General features: G+C 41.1%; 1 protein-coding gene across 1 annotated transcript in view; it reads right to left on the bottom strand.

Moving 5' to 3' along the window:
- Positions 1 to 1,925: 1,925 nt before the first annotated feature.
- Positions 1,926 to 23,087, bottom strand: part of SGPP2 (sphingosine-1-phosphate phosphatase 2) — a 500,448-nt gene continuing 479,286 nt past the window's right edge. The window contains exon 5 of the mRNA XM_085634264.1: positions 1,926 to 6,916. Within this exon, the coding sequence (XP_085490390.1) occupies positions 6,374 to 6,916 (543 nt within the window). The 3' untranslated portion in view covers positions 1,926 to 6,373. The remainder of the gene's footprint in view (positions 6,917 to 23,087) is intronic.

Here is a 23,087-nt window from a genome sequence, read left to right as displayed (position 1 = left end):
CGTGTTGCTTTTTCTCCATCCAACCCTCCGCCCACAAGGTATTCCATGTTGCTTCTTTCCTCCCACTCCTCACCCTCCCGTTCTCTGTCTGGCCCTTGCCCTCCTTAAGAAAAAAAACCACTATGACGGGGCCAGCGCCCACATCATAGCATTTTGTTTAACATCCTGTTGCCCGTTACTTCCAACCCTCCCTCCGGATGTTGGTGTTGCTCTGGCACTCTAAAGAAGTGCTGGTGTAAGGTTTTATCTTGCAGGGTGCCTGACAGAGTTTCATATACAAGGAAAATAGAAAAAACATATGGTCCATGTTGAATGTATGCATTTGTTCCAATGCTTCTTTGTTGTGATATTGGGCATGTAGTTACTTGTTCCAATGCCTTTTAGTTGTATTCATATTTCACCTTTAGTTTCGCGTTTATTAATTTTCTTGTATATTTATTGTAGCGTTTACTGTCAAGTGTGATTTTATTTTGTGCGTGTGACCACTGAAACTGGTTCCATTTTCATTGAAATAGTGGAATTTGGATTCTACAGTTCTCTACGTCGCCAAGCTTTGCTGTGGGCTCCATTTGAAATTAGTTCTTCAGTCATCAACTCATGATACACTGCTGCTTCTCAACAGTCCCCCAATGAAATATTGAAACAGTATTTGTTGTAACTTTTCATTATGAAATAGAAGTGAACTCATCAGGTTAAATTTACAGAGTGCACAAAAGATCTATTAATGCAACGGTACGAGGAAGGACTACCAATTTCTAATATGTCTATTATCCTAATTAGGTGAAGCCTTGCAGTGTTCATTAAGAATAAATAGATTTACATGTTCTGTTCTTTGGGGATTTGCTGTTATACTGTCGGTATTCAATTCTTTCTTTTTAAATTGCTGGAGGTTGTCCTCAGTTAATTATAATTTGTATGCCGTTAATCCATTTCAAGTTGGTGGGTTCCTTCTGCTTGTACCCGGTTCATTTGACAAAAGATTGGTTATCTTTTTGTTCAGCCTACAATAGAGTGCCTCACCTATGGGTAGAGTGCAATTAATAATGGTGGTTTAGGCCTAACATCAGATCTCTTTGTGGGCACTCACTCACCCTTCCACCCCTTTAAAATTGTGAAGAACGAGAGACGCCTAGGCTCCCCTCACAAAATCCCTGGATTGCATCATAAAGTACTGCATAATGTTAATAGTGTGTATTTTTTCCAAATAGCAACATTTTTGGTGATGGTGAGGCCTTTTACAATCTGGTGACCTTGGGTGGTGTTGAGGCTTCTGACAAAATGTAAGGCTTATGTGTTGCTGGAGATCACCACAAAATAGCAGGCATTGGGGATCAGGTGCGTCTTCTCAATGAATGGCAGTGTCATGTGCTCATGCAGGACATTTTACATTGGTGAGGTGTGAGGCACTACAAAAGGGCAGGTTCAGGTGAGGCCTTCTAAAAAATGTCAGCCTTATGTGGTGTAGCCTGCCACAACATGGTGGCCACATATTGTGTTTTGAAATCCTACAAAATGTCAGCTTGTATGTTCTAGTTCACGCCGAAGTTTTGAACTTGGGTATAAATCTTTTACAAGAGAGCAACATTACATGGCATCCTACAAAACAACAGTACCCCATGAAGTAGAACTCATTCCAAAATGTCAGTTTAGGGACAGGGTGAAGACTTCTCATAATGGCTACATCAAACAGCAAAAGGACCTGCTCTGGAAGAGGTGTGGACCAAAGGGAGGGAGTCATCTGGGATGGCTGGGATCAGTTACAGACAAGGAGGAGCACGGTCACCTTACACTTTTGCTTCTATTTACTTTAGGAATAATATTTTACACAACTACTAACATCCTATTCTGAAATAGATCTATCTTTTTACAGCATTATCTTATAGTGAAAGCGCAAGATGCTTTGCCAGCAAGAAATGAGCATGAAACAAAATATATATATTTATTTAAATGCATGAATACATATTTTCCCACTGTACAAGATGTACAATTTTTCAAAAATATACCAGAAAGTGGATATTGAATATAATACAGCTGTTCAGTTTACCATTGTAGCTTCATGACCTTAAGCAAAGCAATATTTACTAAGTAAAGTAAATATGTTTCAGCAAAATCAGAAAAACATCATTTATGAAAATATTATGTATATGCCTGTCAAGTTAAGAGATTCTCTCCATATTTAACATTTTTTTTTTATAATTCAATATCACCAGCCTATCCAATATTGAATAACTTTTTTACCACAAATGCAGTAAGTCCCGACATTAGCGTTTCACATAATTCCAATTAATCTACAGCAATATTAAAAATATTCCAAAGCAGTGCATGCATTGCAACAGAGCAATTATAGATGTTTGTACTTGGAATTTAGTGCATAAAATAGTGCCATTACATGTTTTGGAAAAGAACATGCCCTGACAAGCCAGAACATGATATCAAAGGTGATATTATTTCAACAAAATATAATGGGTCTCTTGTAACAAAAATGGTTTCTTAATTCATTGTATAATATACATTAATATAAAACAGATGGCGATCTGCTATTGTACTATGTACTTTCTTGGGGTTGTGGCCACATTAATAAATGACGAACTTCAATTTCAGGGTATTAAATAGGCATTAGTATGGTTTATTCTATCAGCACAATTCACAACGCAATTTTATTTGACAGATAATAAATACATTGATACTTGTTGCAATTCTAATATAGATAAAGACTGCAATACATACAAATCGTAGAGAATGACATTCCATAATGAGGTTCATTCTGTACATTTATTTCACAGGTCTATTATTTATGAGCAGCAGAGGCAAAAGTGTCCGACTTAGTTAATTATTGGTAAAACAAAAAAACATGCCAAAGTTTGTTTTATGGTTTCTACTCATGTACTTCATGGAATGTGTTTGAAACAATAGCAAGCCCTAATGTTAAATTAATAATTTGCATACCTTTTAACATATTTTTATGCTACAGACTTGTGTCCTACAATACACCTTCAATTGTTTTAAAGGGCATTACAGAATCCTTGTAAAATGTATACACAGATTCATAATACTAATATTCAGGAATTTAAAAGCTGCTTATTCAATTAAACCTTTTACAAAACCAATGCCTAGTAAAAATGGGATGAGGTAGCTTGTATCATGTGTACTAACAAACCATTTGCCCAGAATCATCTTACCCTTTTTCAAACCAATCATCTTAAGGCTTCAATAGTTTGTTCTTTAGGCCTGTTGGAAGCCCGTACACATTCATGATGCATCTCTCCCTTGGATATAATCTAGTAATATATCCCAAAACTCATTATTTACCAGATTATGAATAGTTTCCTGCATATACTTCTACCAAGATTGGTCTGTGAATATTGCATTTACATTGGATACTGATCAGTGAGCTTGTAAATATTTTTAAATTCCTTCACCGCTACCTAAGTAAATGTAGTGGCTTCAGTTCATATGTAGTTCCATTTTAAATTAAACACCCGTTCCCTTTTCTTCTATCAGAGAGGAGACCACAGTTGATATGCTCCTTCAAATGGTAACTTTCAAATTGTGGCAAATGTTTATTATCCAAAAAGTGAAATTGAACTCAAGTGTCCCTTTTCAGAACGCAAAAGGTTAGTCTTATTTGCGTTGTCTTTGCAGTTTTATTTACTGATCTGATTCTTTGAGAGACAGGGTTTCTTCTGACCAGTGGTGCACAAAAAATGTCTACTGGAATTACACACTGCAGGGCTATAAGCAGATCCAACCAGCTAGCATGGATAACGGTGTGCATAGTAACTGTTCCTACCAATAAGCACTAATGTTTATTGTAGGTAGTTCAATATAAAGCGAAAAGGATAAAAACAACTGGTATTTGGTAAGTTCATGTTATGAACTAAATATCACTAAATACGGTAACTCATCAGTGGATAAAGATTGGCTTTACAGAATGTGAGCTTTAAAGAGCACCCTTCATAGCAACAAAAGCCAAATAAAGATCGAGAAAAGTGGTATCATGCCAGTGACAAAAATATTTCATTCATTACAATAGAGGTGCAACTGGATACAGGCGTGCTGTGAGACCAACAATGCCAAATTTCTCTGTAATGAAGGTTATTATACAATGCAGTTCTTCAAACACGAACTTTTAGATCAGTTGTGAAAAAAGTAGGGATTCAGACTGTACTGGAAAGTTGTAGAAAATAATCTGAGGTATGTAATCAAGTTGATTTACCAGATTGATTTAAACCAATAGCAGAGTAATATCTTCCTCCTCAGTTTCCAGTCACTGCTACTTCAAGTGCTACTAAGGAGTGAAGAAGGGTCATTTTTTAAGAATCTCTCTTCTCATATTATCCTGGGCCTAGATCAAAAGTGAGACTGAAATCCAAAAGGTGTCTATCGGGAAGAGATAAATGAAGTCTAAAAACTGGCATGAGGTTAAGACAGCAGCAAGAGCTATGGTTGGTTTCTAGTGGACTACCTAATCATATTTCATATATTTACAGGATTGCATATAAACTGCAATCCTGATCTACTAAGTCCCTGGTTGACACAACCTAGGAGATACAAAAATACACAGGCTTAAAGTTTAGGAAAGACTCTCAGGCAGGCACTGGTAGTTCGGACTGTAATTATGAGAATCTACAGTACACTGAAGCAAGTGACCCTTTTCTTACTAATCGTCAATTATGAGCAAGCACCAAATATAGCTAAGCACCAGTCAACAACGTCGAAAAAACTATATTTAGGCAACATGGGTGTAGGAAACAGGTTTACCAAAGATGTGGTTTTTCAAAGAACTGGAAAGTGGTCCAGGTAAAAAAAACAGTATCCGAGATTGGATCAGTAGGGTGAATCAATTCTAAATTTAACTGATTAGCATGTAAATGCATTGTGCACATATTTGTCACATGGATATTGTGAAAATCTGGCAAGAACCCAGCTCTACTGGACACACCTTGTAAAGCCTCAACAAAAGATATTTTCAATTTCATGATTAAGGATGTGCTTGAGTTGAAGAGGTACTACTTAATAATTTGAGGGGAATACCTCATACTTGAAATCCCCGTTGTACCGCAAACATCAAGAATGGTGTGGCAACTGACCACCTTTGACTATAAGGCAGCTTGCTCCCTAGGTGTTTGGGCAATAGAGGAGATAGAAAACCCACTGGGCGTTTTAACATTGGCCATTCCCATCACAGAAAGATTAAGAATAGTTAATTATTTTTTACAAATGTGTGGCTCTCGAATGGACAGGGAGGGTGAAACCAGAATTCAGTTGATTTTATTGTTAATAGTAGGGTTGACCTTATATTTCCTACACAGCATTCCCATAGTAGTGTTTGAAAGTTGCACGGTGTATTATATCCAGTAGGCACCCTTGAGCGTGAGCAGATGGCTCTGAAGAATTCATTTTAACGTTGCAGTCAGCTGCAATTTAATGGTAGCAAAAGATATTCTCCAACAGAAATAAAGTGCAAAGAGATGAAACTTTCCTGGATGAAATTAATATATCTGCACCAATTTGCTCATGAATTGTAGAATAACTAATGTATACAAATGTAACAATGCACTTTGGTTTTATTGTAACACATTTATACCAAATCCTGAGCATCTTTAAATAAAAATCCATGTACCCAAACAGATGACCAGTGCTGGTAATCTCTTGCATGAAACCAACCTAACAAGCCATGGTGCCACCTGTGGAGGACTACATTTCAGATTACCGTAAGGGGACTAGCCAAAGAGGCATTAAAACTCCTTGTAGCACAACAGCACAAAGAAAGACATTATTTGAAATGTCTTCAAAGTTCTTTACCTCTTTAGATATATAAAGACCTGTCTTTGTAAATGTCAAATATTTTCTATATTTCTGAACTCTATGAGCAAGGTCTGTTACCTAACAATCTATCAAGTAAGCAATAATACTTTCATGTATTCAATTTACAAAACAAATGATGTTTTATCTTCATTTATGTTTGGCCAAATTATAATTTCTGGACTAGCTGTAATATTTTTTTTTATTGGTACCAGGATCTTCACCTTTTCTTTGAGGAAAGGTTAAGCCCTGGAAAAAAGCAGATACCATACTTTTTAATGTTTCTTCCTCCATGGACACTCCAGTGGTTAGTCGAATTTGGACTCTGCACATCAGATCAATCAGGCTGATGCCAATAATTTCTCTGATCAATGACAAATCAGCACCGTGATTTCCTTCTACCTGCTAAAATTAGATCTATAAGTTGTAAGAATTCATAAAAACCCAATTACTTCACAGGATCTCCAGTAGCAAACTAATATTTTAATTATGCTAATTTAATGTAAATATCTCCTTCACTGGTGATGGGAAAAGATGGCATGGTTAGGTTTCCTAGATCAGTGATCGGTCAAATTAATATTCCAAAAAAATGGTAAACCAACGGCACAACTGTAATAGCAACAATGCCAATTGAGGAATATGTAACAAACTTGTAGGGCACTTCAATTTCCAGTTGCTGTCTGGCTTCTGGGTCTGTGACAGAAGCTTTGTACCAGAAACATAGAACTTGGAGTGAGAGGGTTTTTACAACTTGCCGTGTGAGGATTAGAACACAGAGCCCCACTAGGAGCCTTACTGTTACTATCGCCAGCATTGAGATGGAAGAAGAACTGAGTGGAAGCGATTCAAAGGGTCCATAGTCATTTACGTGTTGGTGGTTCATCCAGAAGCCAATGTTCGATCCAGTGAAGACTCCCATTATGATTGTTGTGTCCGCTCTAGTCGGGCTGTAATGATCAAGTTTGGGATAGTTGTAACACATGACAAATGGCACCACAGTAACTAATAGTGGGCAGAATGGGGTTTCCAGGAGGATGTGGTCCACTACGTCCCAGAGGGGATGGATGAGGGCCACAAAACCGCCAGAGACTAGTGCACCAACGATTATATCCTGCAAAGGAAGAAATAAGATAAGGAGTTACAAGGTATTACTGTTCAAATAAAAGGTAACACTGTAGCCTTTATAAAATCCCTAAGAATTAGCATTTTTGCACCCTCCCATTAATAGTCTGTGCTCTGCAACTGTCTCAAAGAACTAGTAATCTTACAACCAGCCACAGAACCACTCACACCCTCCCACTCATCATGAAATCCCAACCTATCCCACAGCCTTCTGCTCCTAAATGCTTAACGAAAATGGATAGCCGTCTATGTTCCAAGCCATTCCTCATATTCTAAATGTGCCCATACTTGTAACTGAGTATATCTCTTGACACCAACGAGGGTTGTGCCTAACAGCAGTGGTATAACCAGTGCAGAAATCTAGGAAATCTGTGTTGGGTTCATATGCTCTGTTAGCAGAGTCCATGGCATTGTAGTCTAGGTTTACTTGATTAATATAGCTCCTATCCTTTTGTGTAAATATCAAAAATCCCTCGGCCTAATACTGGTCTGTTCAAGCGTAAACACCTTAATTAATCAACTTCTGAAAAAATGACAACACAGTTTGCCAGAACATTACATATTTCCTAAATCTCAAAAACAAACAGATAACTAGAAGTGGATTGAAAAGGAGGATCCACGGAGATGTTTCGGAGACTCCAAACACCACAAGGCAGCCTGTATCATTTAATCAGAGATTGGAATCACTGTCAAAACAATCAGACAATGAGATTATAATATTGCAGGAAAGTTACCTACCTCAGGGTGAATGGAAAAAGATTTAAAAAAGACAAAAATGGGTCTGTCAGTTTACATGTGCAAATCAGAGATGTAATGTGAAGGGGTTGCCATTCTGATAAAACGTTCAGCGCAAGCTAAGGTGGAAAACTATACTGCAGATCCTAATGGGAGGTGGCTGATGGTCAATGTTAAAATTCTGGGATCTAGGTACACCTTTATAGGATATTACGGCCCAAATATTGATGACCCGGGACCACTTGGAGAACCATATGGCCAATTAGTAGAGGTTGGAACTAATATGGTGATAGGAGGTGATTTTAATGTACTGCTAAGTCCATCTTTAGCCAAAGCAATGACCAGACCAATGGTCAACTCTCCAAAGATGAGAGAATGTGTGCAAAGCATAATGAATGATACAGGTTTAATAGATAGTTGGCGGCAGAGAGCTGGCCAGAAAAAGGAGTTTACATATAATTAAAAATATAGTCATTCTTACCGAATTTACATCTTCCTAATAAGCACAGGTTTGAGGCAGACAGTTAAGGAAGTGGAACATCAGCCAGAACATCTATCCGACAATTCAGCGGTGAAGCTAGTACTCTTATTATATAAAGAACCAGCTCCCAAAAGATGGACTGTGGATAGAACTCTGTTAAACAAACCAACTATAGTGAGCAAACTCAAGGACGACACTAGAATTTTTTTAAATAAACAAAGGTTTTGCTTCCATACACATAGTATGGGATACATATAAAGCCTTTAATTGGGGGGAGTTAAAGATTGAGAGGTTGCAAAGAAGACTGTATACTTGTAACACAGCTAAAGGACAAGTATATTTTGGTAATAGGATTAAAGAGACCAGAGAAGAGTTGGTAGATTACTTGGACTGAATTACGTGGAAAAAGTGGGAGGCTAGTAAATTAGCCCATTGCGAGTATGAAGAAGGCGGTGGGAAACTGCTGGTATGGAAGATAAGGATAGATAGCACAAAGAATCTGATTCAAGAAATTACAAGCAAAGAGACTTGTGAATGTTATGGAGAAGATCCAAGTATAGAGTAGGCATTTGTAGTTTTCTTTCAGGATTTATATAAAAATGACAATGATATTACAGTAGAACAGGTAAATAATTGGCTAAAAGGAGAGGAATTCCAAGCCCTACAAGCAGAATTGAAGAACAGTCTGAACCAAGAAATAAGCATGGAGGAAGTTAAAAGAACACTGGGAGGGCTAAAAAACAAAAGGGGAAAGCTTCTGGTCCGGATTGTATACCAAATGAATTATATAGAGCCCTAAAAGAACAAGTCACTCTGGTTCTGATAAGTAATTGACAGCAATATATGTTGAAGGTAACACTCACCCAGGGTCATGGGACGAAGCAACAATTAGTATAATGTTGAAACCCAGGAAAGATCCTAAAGTGGGAGAGTCATATAGGCCAATATCTCTACTAAATAGGGACTACAAAATATATACACAAATTATAGCCAAAAGATTTGAAAAGGTGATTTGTGGATTGGTGCACATAGATCAAAAAGGTTTTTATAAACAGTAGACAGCTATATGAGTTGACAAACTATTTAGTAGGTGCTATAGACATAGCGAAAGCGGAAAACTACCCTCTCACCATAATCAAATTTGACGCCTCTTAGGCCTTTAACAGAGTAAGCTGGCCTTCTCTGTATGCAATGGTAAAAATATATGGATTAGGATATAACTTCCATGCGGCAACTAAGACCATCTATAAGAATCTGGCAGCTATGATCATAGTAAATGAGAAGTTGACAAAACTATTTCAGATGAAAAGAGGAACTCAGCAAGGGTGCCCCTCATCCTCACTACATGTTAATCTGTATATTGAGCCACTAGCAAAAAAGCTCTGAGAAAATCAGGAGATTATTCCATTTCAACATTTGGACTTGGAAAAAAAAGTGGCACTATATGCGGATGACAATGATTTACACATGAGAACTTGCAAGATCTTTTCACGCTATCCATGATGCTTTAGACGATTTTGGAGAAGTGTCAAATTATTTAGTGAACCAGCAAAAGGCAGAACTAATGTCATGTGTTTAGAATTTGTGTGTCAGTCATTGCTTGAGCATCAGCTTGGCTGGTGTCATTCAGTTGGATAAATAGGCTCTCAAAGAATAATCCTGCCAATTAATTTTATTTAAGAACTTGGCGGTGACTTTGCCAATTTCTTCTTCTCTGTACTAGAAAGAGCTCATGATAGCATAGGGGCCTCCTTCTTTACGCTCAGAGGTAAGTAGTTCTGTGATAAAAGATTTTCTACACTTTGTCACGGCTAGGATCTTAATACCGTACTTGACTGTTGAAATTAAGCATGCTATTAAGGATCCTTCGTTTTGAATACATGACTCTTAATCTCGGCATTTCACCTTTCGCTACAGATAACATTAACATGACACTTTTTTCCATGTTAAACTAGGGTGGTCTTCTTTACTATATTCCTCATCTCATCCACCTTCTGGAGCATACTTTTTAAAATAAGAATGCTTTTTTGATTCTCTAGGGAGCTGTACGGCACATTCTCTTGCCCTTTATTAGTTCACATCAAGACTCAGAGGCTGTGGGCTGTACCACATAAAGCCATTACCTCGAGCGCTGTGTTGACACCCTTTCTGCCCCATTTTTGTGCTGATTTGTGTCTTAAGCAGTTGAAAAGCTGAAGCAGAGCTATTTTACTTTGCTATAAAAAGGCACCCCCTACACTTATGTATTTGAAAGGTCTGGGAGAAGGGGGACGGGACAAACTAATTGCAAGAGCAACCTCCCACACGATCTATATTTCTTTAACATTGGTTTACAGAATGCTCAAACATGGGGCTCCAATGATACTGATCTCCACACAACAACTTCAGTTTACTATTATTTCATATTTTATTGTTTTTTTTCTTTTTTCATTTATATCAAAATTTAGAAGTTGACATTACATTTCTTTATATCAAAATTCAGAAATTGACATTACATTTCCTTTCTTTTCAACGTTCAAAATAAGATTTTGCATCTATATTCAGAGTATCAAAAAATGTTACCAGTGAAATTCAGATAGCAAAATTTGGAATAAAAAGAAACAGTCCCCTACACTCACACCTCATTCATGTGACTCACACTCATATCACTAGCATACTAAAAACTTTCATTCCGCACCCCAGACCAACACTGCATGCACAGTTGGTAAAAGGCGGGGTGACAACATCCACCCTCGGCTGCTGTGCTGATGTCTGGGGTGTCACACTTTCTGGCCGACGTACGTTTCAATAGACAATATTATTGGTCTCCATCTTCATCAGGGCCATTTGTTTATACTTGTTTATAATACGGGCGAAGAATTAGGGAATCTAAGAAAAGTAGTTATGGGAGAAACAGAAACCGGAATTTAATAGTGGATTTCTACATTGTTTATCGATTTATCAATCAATCAATCAATCAAGCATTTGTATAGCGCGCTACTCACCCGGAGGGTCTCAAGGCGCTTGGGGGAGGGGGGTCCGCTACTGTTCGAACAGCCAGGTCTTGAGTTGCTTCCTGAAGGAGAGGTGGTCTTGGGTCAGGCGGAGGTGGATGGGGAGGGAGTTCCACGTCTTGGCAGCCAGGTAGGAGAAGGATCTTCCTCCTGTTGTGGCTCTTCGGATGCGGGGGACGGCGGCGAGGGCGTGGCTGGTTGATCGAAGCTGGCGGGTGGGCGTGTAGAAGGTCAAGCGGTCGTTGATGTATCTTGGGCCTTGGTTGTGGGGAGCTTTGTGTGCGTGGGTGAGGAGTCGGAACGTGATTCTTTTGCTGACGGGGAGCCAGTGCAGGTTTCTCAGGTGTACGGAGATGTGGCTGTGTCGGGGAATGTCCAGGATAAAGCGTGCTGAGGCGTTCTGGATGCGCTGGAGTCGTTTCTGGAGTTTGGCTGTGGTTCCGGCGTAGAGGGAGTTGCCGTAGTCCAGTCGGCTGGTGACGAGGGCCTGGGCGACCGTCTTCCTGGTTTCGGTGGGGATCCACCGGAAGATCTTACGTAGCACGCGTAGGATGTTGAAGCATGATGAGGAGACGGCGTTGACTTGTCTGGTCATGGAGAGGGAGGAGTCCAGGACGAAGCCCAGGTTGCGTGCGTGGTCTGTTGGTTTGGGTGCGCTGCCAAGGGCAGGGGGCCACCAGGAGTCGTCCCAGGCGGAGGGTGATGATCCCAGGATGAGGACTTCCGTCTTATCCGAGTTCAGTTTCAGGCGGCTGTTCGTCATCCACTCGGCTACGTCTTTCATCCCTTCGTGTAGGTTGGTTCTGGCGGTGGCGGGGTCGTTGGTGAGGGAGAGGATCAGCTGGGTGTCGTCGGCGTAGGAGATGATGTTGAGGTTGTGTTGGCGTGCAATGGCTGCGAGGGGGCTCATGTAGACATTGAAGAGGGTGATGATCCTTGTGGTACGCCGCAGATGACTTCGGTGGCCTCGGATCTGAACAGGGGTAGGCGGACTCTCTGTGTTCTTCCGGCGAGGAAGGAGATGATCCATTCCAGTGCCTTCTCCTGGATACCGATGTTGTTGAGGCGCTGCACTAGGGTGCGGTGGCAGACCGTGTCGAATGCCGCGGAGAGGTCCAGGAGGATGAGGGCCGCTGTTTCCCCGTTGTCGAGCAAAGCTCGGATGTCATCGGTGGCAGCGATGAGGGCGGTCTCGGTGCTGTGGTTGGCCCGGAAGCCGGACTGCGAGTGGTCGAGGGATCCGTTCGTCTCGAGGAAGGCGGCCAGTTGTCTGTTGACGGTTTTCTCGATGACTTTGGCCGGACAAGGAAGGAGTGAGATGGGGCGGTAGTTTTTGAGGTGGTGGGGTCCGCTGATGGTTTCTTCAGTAGGGCGCTGAGTTCGGCGTGCTTCCAGCTCTCTGGGAAGGTGGCGATGTCGAAGGAGGCGTTGATGATGTCCCGCAGGTGGAGTGCGATGACGGAGTCGGCCTTGTTGAAGACGTGGTGAGGGCAGGGGTCTGTTGGAGATCCTGAGTGGATGGAGTTCATCGTGCGGATGGTGTCTTCGGTGTTGACTGGGGTCCAGGCGCGGACGGTGGTGGTGGGGGGCGTTGTTCCGGTCGTAGGGTGCATTGGCTGTGTGCTGAAACTGTTGTGTATGTCTGCGATCTTGCTGTGGAAGAACGAGGCGAGCGAGTTGCAGAGGTCTTGCGAGGGCGTGATGTCGTTGTTTCCGGCGCTGGGGTTCGAGAGCTCTTTGACGATGTTGAAGAGTTCCTTGCTGTTGCGGGCGTTGTTATCCAGTCGTTCCTTGAATGCGGATTTCTTGGTGGCGTGGATCAGCTGGTGATGTCTTCGAGTTGCGAGCTTGAGGGTGGTCAGGTTGTCTGTAGTTGGGTCTCTGCGCCAGGCTTTCTCGAGGGCCCGGCAGTTCTTCTTGGAGCTCTTGAGTTCGTCGGTAAACCAAGATGCTTTCTTGGTGCCGGGTCTGGCGGGGGGGGGTCTTCAGTGGAGCGAGGTCGTCTGCGCAGTTGCTGATCCATTTCGTGAGGTTGTTGGCGGCTTGGTTGGGGTTCGCTGATCTGGTGGGGGGATTCTGGCTCAGGGATGTGGTGAGCTGGTCGGCAGTGATCTTGTTCCAGCTTCTGCGGGGGACCAGTTGCGGGTGGTGGTGAGTCGTGGTCCTTCTGAAGCTGAAGTGGACGCAGCTGTGGTCTGTCCAGTGGAGTCCGGTGGCGTGGCTGAATATATAGGTTATATATCACAAATGCCCCAAGGAGTTCTATTAACATTACTCCTTCTAAGAATATTCAAAAACAAAGTGAATGCTCTTCTCTTTAACCTTGTAATGAGTAACATATCTTAAATTGAAAAAAGTCCTGCACATCATATCATATCACTGGTCATGTTCATATTCATATAAGGGAGTACCAATTGGGAAGTGGACATAGAAAACTATGCTCTGTAAAGCAACCAATGTGATGATGCGTTAGTATAGCATTACACATATGTAAAATTTAGAGTTTAGGCTCTAGAAAAGAATCACCCTTTAATAGTGCTACCATTATACCTTGGAAAAAGAGGTGTAACGTACATTGGACACCAAGACTAACAAATGAGTGTAAAAGAAGAATTGCTGTGATGTGCTGTAAACCTCAAGTTGTCATCACTGTCATTGAGCCAGGCGATAAAAGATAGCAGAGTATCTCCATTTCCTTGCCAAACAAAGAAAATATCGTCTATAAATCAATGCCACTGCTTGACTTTTTCAAAGTACGGAGCCACTTCATTGTAGATGTGCTTGATTTCATATAGATATTAGCCACACTAGGGGCGCAAGATGCGCCCATACTGGTCCCCTTAATTTGGTGGAACAGGTTGCCTTTGAAATCAAAAAAATAGTTTTTTAATAAAATTTCTAAGCATTCTAGTATGAACTGATCTGGCCTCTCTCCTTGGGTTCTACTAAGTAGGGTCGCTACTGCTTCTATGGCTTGTTGTTGAGGGATATTTGTATATAGCGCCTCTGTCTAATGTTACTAGAATCTCCTGTTGAGGATTGTAAGGTGTATGTTCAATTTTTCTGATGATGTCTCCAGTATCCCGGATGTACGATTGATATATAGTAGTTAGGGGACACAAGAATGCATCTATATATTTAGACAGGGGTTCTGTGCATGAATTGATAGATGATACTATTGGATGCAGTGGCGGGTTGTCAAGACTCTTATGGGTTTTTGGCAACCAATACAGGGCCGGCGTAATTGGGTTAGTTTTATTGAGAAAATCCTATTCCTTAGTACAGATAATACCTTCTTCTAGTGCTTTTTTGGTGCTGCTGCCAATCTTATCTTTCAGTGAGGTCATAGACCCCAGTCTCGCTGATTTGTAATGTTCTGGTATGGCCAGCATCTGTAGAATTTTCTTGTCATACTCCTGGGTGTCCATAAGGCCACTATCAGTAGTAGAGCATGAAGGGAATATTTGCCCAGAGGGAACTAGGATAAGCACCCTAGATGTTATCGTTACAATTTTAAGTACATGCAAGTCTCTGTATGTGTAGCATACAAGATAGCGCACTCACCTGAGTGCAGAGGCTAGGAGCCATATTTGAGCGAGATGGATATATGCGCCCAAGATTTCGCGTTTTCCTAAGAGTTACCACTAGTGCAGTAGCCCGTTAGCAATATCCCCACAGGACACTGCCTATGGTCCGAGTGCGTCATGTAGATATGAACGCACAGAAACACCTATACATGGAGGGCGCCCAATATGTACATGATTGATAGCAGTAAGTTAGTACCATGTGCGTAGTACCAATATGCGCGCAGAGACCATTAGCAGAGAGAGAACTACACACCTCAAAGAAACTCTGCGACACCCTGACAGTTAAGACCTTGACAGCTATGTCTTTCTCTGCAGACAATAGAAGTTATCCAGGTACCGGCAACAGTTACATATTCCACAGCCTGGATATAGCAGAGATGTATACGCCATAGAACTAGCAACAGCGGGTAAGGGAAAGTAACCAACTGATTTGTCCCTTTCCCTTTATACATCATTGCTATATGACATTTGAATTATCCTAATAAGATATATCCCACACTTTCCCACACATCGCTTTAGGACTACTAGTGACCCGATGGAGAAACACAGGACTTGTAGCACACTTCCCACAGAGAGCCAAATAGAACCATTTCCTATAAATAAAGGTGGATATGCATGGAGCGCCCTATGGTAATTATATTATGTTAAGGTTCAGACTAAATATATGCTCTTCAAGATGAGAGTCAGTGTTAACAAAGACTTATCATATAATGCATCTCCTAGATAAAGAAAACCCTGAGATTCACGGAACCAGCAGTCCGTCAGGAGACACAGATTAGGAGGTTTTTCCTGTGCTCGCAGTACTTCTATTTGAGTACAGTTTCAATAAACAGCAAGGTACAAATAGTCCTGCTATTCTTTCATATCACATTAAGAAGGAAAGGTAGATGGAGAAAACAAACAAATGGATAAAAACGGTGGAGATTAAGACCCAGTAGTGGGCTATCACACCAATGTCTCCATTATCTGACCTGCCTAACACTTCTATATTAACAATTCTTTAGAAGAATTCTTTTTCACTCATTTGTTAGTCTCGGTGTCCAATGTACATTACACCTCTTTTTTCCAAGGTATAATGGTAGCACTATTAACGGGTGATTCTTTCCTAGAGCCTAAACTCAAAATGTTACATATGTGTACTGCTATACTAATACATCACATTGGTTGCTTTACAGAGCATAGTTTTCTATGTCTACTTCCCCAGTGGTACTCCCTTATATGAATATGAACATGACCAGTGATATGATGTGTAGGGCTTTTTTCAATTTTAAGATACATTACTCATTACAAGGTTAAAGAGAGGAGCATTCACTTTGTTTTTGAATATTCTTAGAAGAAGTAATGTTAGAACTCCTTGGGGCATTTGTAATAGATAACCCCAATACCTTGACTAAAGTAAATAGTAAAGTTTTTTTTAACTTGGCTGTTTGCAGTATCTAGAAAATATTAGATTAAATACAGAGATATGAAAAATCTCTGTTCTGGCTCATCAAAACATCCTGACCACTTTCAAGATGCAGTCGTATTTAACTTTTGTATCTTCTGACTTCGAAAGATTTTTATTAACCTGTTTCAGGATGGGCATTGTCCATAGGTTGCTCAGTTTTCCAGCAATTAGCGATTGGTCTAGGCAGCTGTCTAATTGCCCATGCGACGATTTGTCAGCACAATCCACCATGCAGGTTTTATTCTTTTGTAAATTTTACACAGTCCAGAGGAAAAGGGGGATTCTTCCGATGCTTAGAACACTAGGGAATGTGACAATGCCGTCCTGCATTCATAGTCATGCAATCCCTTGGGAAAGAGTTTGTAATTTTATCTGTTTCGTTGTTCTTAAAGTCTGTTTTTAAGTGTAGAAAACTATCTTGATGTAAGATTTTTCACTGTATAACTTATCCCATAATTTTGTGGTTTTTCATCTTTCTGTAACATGCGATTATCGTTTTACAAATATGCTTTTATGATTATTTTTTAATCAAATAAAGCTTAAATGATAAATCGATAAACAATGTAGAGATAGATCCACAATTAAATTCCTGTTTCTCCCATAACTCCTTTTCTTAGATTCCCCTCTCCTTCGCCCGTATTATAAACAAATATAAACAAATGGTCCTGATGAAGATGGAGACCAATAATATTGTCTATTGAAACGTACGTCAGCCAGAAAGTGTGACACCCCAGACATCAGCACAGTAGCCGAGGGTGGATGTGGTCACCCTGCCTTTTACCAACTGTGCATGCAGTATTGGTCTGGGGTGCGGAATGAAAGTGTTTAGTATGCTAGTGATATGAGTGTGAGTCATATGAATGAGGTGTGAGTGTAGGGGACTGTTTCTTTTTCTTTTTATTCCAAGTTTTGCTATCTCAATTTACTGGTAACATTTTTTGATATTCTGAATATAGATGCAAAATTGAATTTTGAACATTGAAAAGAAAGGAAATGTTGTAATGTCAATTTCTGAATTTTGGTATAAAGAAATTAAATGTTGTAATGCCAATTTCTGAATGTTGATATAAAGAAATTAAATGTTGTAATGTCAATTTCTGAATGTTGATATAAATGAAAAAAGATAAGAACAATAAAATATGAAATATTAGTAAACTGAAGTTGTTGTATGGAGATCAGTATAATTGGAGCCCCATGTTTGAGCATTCTGTAAGCCAATGTTAAAGAAATATAGGTCGTGTGGGAGGTAGCTCTTGCAATTGCAGAGCTATTTTACCCCCTTAGACAGTGAAAATGGTTGCTTGTTGTCAGAGGAACTTTCAAGATATGTGCTGCTTTTAGTGAAAAATATAGCAGCATTTATTAGCATTTAAAGTAAGCAGTAGAAGGTGTTGCAATACCATACTCCAAAAACAATATAACATCACAGTTAAAATATCACAGGCCACCTCACAAAAACACTGTCAAAATAGAAAGCAACACAACAACTGCAGTACAGCACAATGAAATCACATTGCAATCTTGCTGCACAAATACACAGCAGCATTAAAAAAACGGAATGCATCATCACCGCAACAAAATACCACACAATAAATATGCACAAATGCTCGTCACATATTAATGGTAGGTAAAAAGTGCCTTCAATGGATTTTTACTCGCAGTCAAATGTTGTACAAAAGTAATCACTTGTCACTGAGTTGCACCTTTCCTAACATTTAAATTGGGTAGAGACTATTGCTCTTTTTGTTAGAGTTCATATACCGATAGGGGCCCATTCGTAAGGCCCGTTTGGTGTTTTTAAATTATGACTCGTCTGGTTCTAATTGAAAATTGAACCCTCATGAAGGGACTTTTTTAACAAACAACTTAATGTCCTGAAGATGGTCTGACGGACAAATCTGCCACTACAGACCGAAACGTCGACTTACACATCTATTTTCCAAGCATTTGCTGCTCTTTAGGAATTGTTTTCTGTTTTTTCAGATCCATATCCTTCTCCATTTTCATTTGGAATAGATGTTTACACCTATGATTTGTAGGTCGGTCTGTATATCCTCTATCATGGTGTTTTATTGTATTTGAATGTACCCTTTTAATTTTGTTTACATTAAAAACTGTGTACCTATGAAAAAAAGACATTCCTATCATTAGTCTATTTGCCCAAGCCTCCAAGGGTATATTGGGTTTCCCACTTTCCTATCACTTGTCACATATTAACATCTCCAGAATCCAGTTTTCATGTTACCATGGTAACAGGTGTTTGGAGCAAGCACTGCCTTAAATTACCTTCAAGGACATGATAGAAAGCCAGTCAAAAATGTTTTGGGATCGGGCCCTGTGTCTTAACTTAGCTCTCCCAGTGCTCGCTTAATGTGATACGGCCAGTTCTCCCACTCACTCAGATTTCTGCTTCATGACTAGCCTTACACACCTGGCTGCAGAGTGGTTTTTACCAGAACAATGGTAATTCAGTTTATACTGCACAATGAATATTGGCATCCATTTAAGGATTTGGCCTCAGCTCATGCGCATTCCCAGACACAAAGCAAACAAGAGAAGGTGCAGTCTATGTGGTGTGTTATTCAAAGCTTACGCCCATGACTGACAAGGCAAACAATCAAACAGGAAGTGTCAATCCAACTTAAAGAAACTGCACTCTCTTGAAGGATTGCGTCACGCCATCTGAAGGCTTGCTGCAAACTGAACAAGCATTGGCAAAGCCAGTAGATGTGGCCTGGCTAGAGTGCGATGTTTTAATTTGTTTCTAAATATTTTGCAAACATATGCAATATGCAAAAACAAATTGTTAAAAAAGTACAAATAAAGCAGTAGTCCAGACCAACTCATTGAAGTTAACACCTTTTCAGGCAGCTATTGACATATACTGAGGCAAAATGCTGGGACAATGTAAGGGAGTCAATGGATGAGATGGGCTGAACCCTAGACCTATGTTGTATGGTGTAGTGGGAGGAAGCAAAATGCAAACCACAACTGAAAAGACCAATGGATGAAGAAGGGAGACCGAAACCCTCAGTACATATGTATACATTTTCCCATTATCTTTTTGGGAAAGGATAGGCTTTCAAAACATCTAAAGCTCTCCCTAGCCAGACCTAAAGAAACAGGTACATTCAGCTTGTCAACATCAACACAAAGTGATTCATCCTTTCTTATCTGCAGTCATGGGACCATGAGCTGAGTAAAATTCACACACATATATTACATGATGCCGTTTACTATCTCCTGTAACAACATTTTTTTAAAAAAGTTTTTATTTGCATTTTGCTCAAAACAAAAGACAAAAGACAGCTGAGTTCCTTCGGTTACAGTCACACAAAGGCATACATATACAGTCTTCATCACAACTAATCCCACATCATCATCCCTTCGGGCATCCGGAGCTTGAATAACCCACCCCCACTGCATTGTGCCATGATTCTTCCCCATCTGGAATGTTCGGGGACAAGCGGGTCGACGCCCACCCCTAGAGGGAATGTAAGGACCACTGGAAGGCCCACTAATCATCACCCAGTCTTCCATCCAGCCCATAGTACGCCCTTCATTTCCCCCATACCCTACGGAACTTTCTCGGGCAGCCCCTCGCCTTATATGTGACCCTCTCCGCCGCCATGTACATATCCATTCCCATCTTCCATTCTCTGAGCTGAGGTGGGGCTGTCGCTCCCCATGTTCAAGCTACGTCCCGTTTTGCCACCACCAGAGCTAACATGGCGAAAATTAGCTGTGGGCGGCCTAAATCTACATATCCGGCGATGCCCAGCAGTGTGAATTTAGGGTCCAATGGTAGTGTCACACCTAGAACCTTGCTCAACTCCCCCAAAACCGTTCCCCAGTAGATCTGTAGGACGGGACAGCCCCAAATGGTATTGTAAAAGTCACCCTGTGTTTGTCCACATCGCAGGCAGTTCGAGTCACTGGTGGGACCCATGCGGGGGAGCCGGACCCTATCGTAGCAAACCCTATGCAGGATCTTGTATTGATTGAGACGGAGACGGGACTTGACGGCCACCTCGCAGTGGTGCATCAAAGCTGCCTCCCAGTTTATATTTTCAAGTGTACCCAGGTTAAGTTCCCAGGACTCCCTCAGTCTCCCCAACCTCTCTGGCGCATTATTATTCAAGGTCCGATATGTTAGCGAGACTGCCTTACTAAGTACGTGCTCTTGTAGTAAGCGGCCCTCCAATGGTGCATACTCCGGCAGCGAGGAGGATAAGGAACCCTCCGCCTGCCAGGCATGTCGGAGTTGTGCATTTTGAAGTCCGTCTGCAACGCATGGAATGTTTTGAGTTTACCCTTAGCTAGAACGTCACCTATTGTTGAAATGCCAATAGCATCCCATCCCTCGACTAACAACATTCTTCAACTTTTAAAAGTAATTCTTCCAAAATGCGCTTGTACTGTGCCCTGAGCAAGAATGTATGAAGTATTCTGCAGTGCCAAAAATCACCCTGTAGGAAGACTTAAAATAAATACACGAAGAAAAGTATTAGCTGAAAAATTTACTGTATTTCAGCTTTCTGTCCATGCGCGAGAGCACTGCTCTGCAACTTTCTCCGATTCAACCAAGGGTAAGTAAGGAAATTCCTCTTTTTGCATGTTAATCCCCACATTTTTGGGCTAATGCTGCTGGTTTTTTGACTCCGAGAGTGCGCCGTGACCTGCTAACTAGACTCCAGTGCCAGTGTTCTAACCCATTACAAAGTGTATGTCAAATTGGCTACCCCTGAATTGGCAGAGACTGACTGACTTATAAGTCCCTAGTGATGGTGACAATAACATCACTGTGACTTCTAATCCCTTTTTATGGTGTGATCATTTTGCTTTACCTTTCTCCTGTCACTCCTTTTCCCATACTCAGTCCTCAGTTATTACTCATACCATGCACACAAGACGCATCTGTGCCAGGGTAGATCCTTCTCTAGACCCTAGTCTAGTTTATCACCGGATGTTCTATCTCAAACTCTCACAGGACATACCTCTAGATGCAGGATCCTAATCTCATTGGATATCCTCTCCAATATTATCAAATCACTTCCATAAGATTGTTTTAAGTAGAGCAGGACAACACCTTCCTCTCCCTGGTTTTCGTAACAGCTTAAGGCTGGCAAGAAAAAATGCAAATCTATGGAAAGAGAATATTGAAGAAACTACTGCTTGGACACCAAAATTACTTACAAGAATTATGTAAGAGAATATATCAAATTTATTTGGAAGACTCACATCTCACTCTGCATCTAGAATAACACAACCCAAACTTTTTACTGAATACATTTTTGCTATTGTCAAACCTATGCTCACGTCAATTCTTATAACACATCTGCTAAGCATTCTAAATCGTGCAGCAGAGCTAGGGGAGACACAACAAACAAAACAAGCATTTGCAATGCAATAGGTCTCGCATTTACGCGAGTGTGAGCTATTGACAGTGCAAATGGCAATGTCTTATTTTTGTTTTCATTTTTACAATGCCAATAGCTCACACTCGCGTAAATGCGAGACCTCTTGCATGGCAAATGCTTGTATTTCTTCAAGAGCGCGCTCCTTCCCTACAAACAGATCTCGACACAGAAGAAATCTCCAACCCGAACACAAAAGGGACAAGGAGCATTCCACCCCTTCCACCCTTCTCCCATGTGTTCCCTCACTGACTTCTAAAGAGCTTCTTTCTATCTTGACTTGTGCTTTTACCTTCACCTACACTTCACGTGCTGACATGTTTGGGTCTCTACTTGCAATATGAAAAAAGAAACTCAAAATCCCAGAATGCAAGCTGCTGTTGGCTTAAATGCCAGCACTGAGTGAATTTTGTAAGATAAGACAGGAGTATGATCCATAAACCACGTTGAGAAATGGGTAGGTACGAGAGAATTAACAATATCTCAACTGGTATAAATATGAGAGACAGTTAGAATATGCATGTCAAAAACATTGCAGCACGGAAAAAAGGGAAGACACTAGGGGAAATGTTTTTGGAAGGTGCACTGGGCATCGTATATTTTCAAAACATAATCAAGTACAGTTGTAGCAGCATTGTAGGCAAAGAATTGCATAAAAAACAACCAGACATTGAACTTGGTGCTAGATTGTGTAAGTGACAAGACAAGTGGCGACACAAGTGACAGTGTGTGTTCAGCAGAAAACGGCGCAAAGTGGGATAATATATACGTGAAAAATGGTTCGGAAGCTGTTTTCAATAAATTTAGAGATTTTTGATGGAACCATAACGAATAATGCGCTGTGATTTTGCGCTGAGTGGTCGACGACGTTTCGATCCTCTAAATCAGGATCATCTTCAAGACCGGGTTGTTGGTTTAAAGCGGTGCTGAAGTAGACAGTCCCATGTCTAAGTCGGTAAGGAAAAAATCAGGCAAATATGGACTCCAGAAAGGATGTCCTGGCAGCACACACCTGGACGTGTGTGAGGGGTGGATGCCGGTTGGGGAAGAAAACCATCTGAAAAAGGGCGGGCAAGTGATCCTTCTTCAAAGCGCCGCAGCAAGGTGCTTGCGGTAGGTGGCTTGGTATACACGCCGAACTGCGTGTATGAGAAAAACCGAGTGTCAATCTCGTATCTACTTGGGGCGGTCGCGCGAATAGACCCGTCAAAGGGGAACCGTGTTTCGGTTCCGAAGGGGAAGCGTTAGATGTAGGAGTGAATCCAATCGAACGGGGGTGCCGGTGCTGGCGACTCTGCGCTGCTGTTAATGCACCTGCAGCTGCCAGGACATCCTTTCTGGAGTCCATATTTGCCCGATTATTTCCTTACCGACTTAGACACGGACCGTGTCTACTCCAGCACCGCTTTAACCCCTTCGGTGCTCATGACGGAACGGTTCCGTCATGTGCCACGGTTGAGCTGTGCTCATGACGGAACCGTTCCGTCATGACCACGCCCG

Source organism: Triturus cristatus, chromosome 11, assembly GCF_964204655.1.
Source record: "Triturus cristatus chromosome 11, aTriCri1.1, whole genome shotgun sequence".
In the NCBI taxonomy this organism is placed as follows: domain Eukaryota; kingdom Metazoa; phylum Chordata; class Amphibia; order Caudata; family Salamandridae; genus Triturus; species Triturus cristatus.
This window is presented reverse-complemented; position numbering and strand designations above follow the sequence as displayed.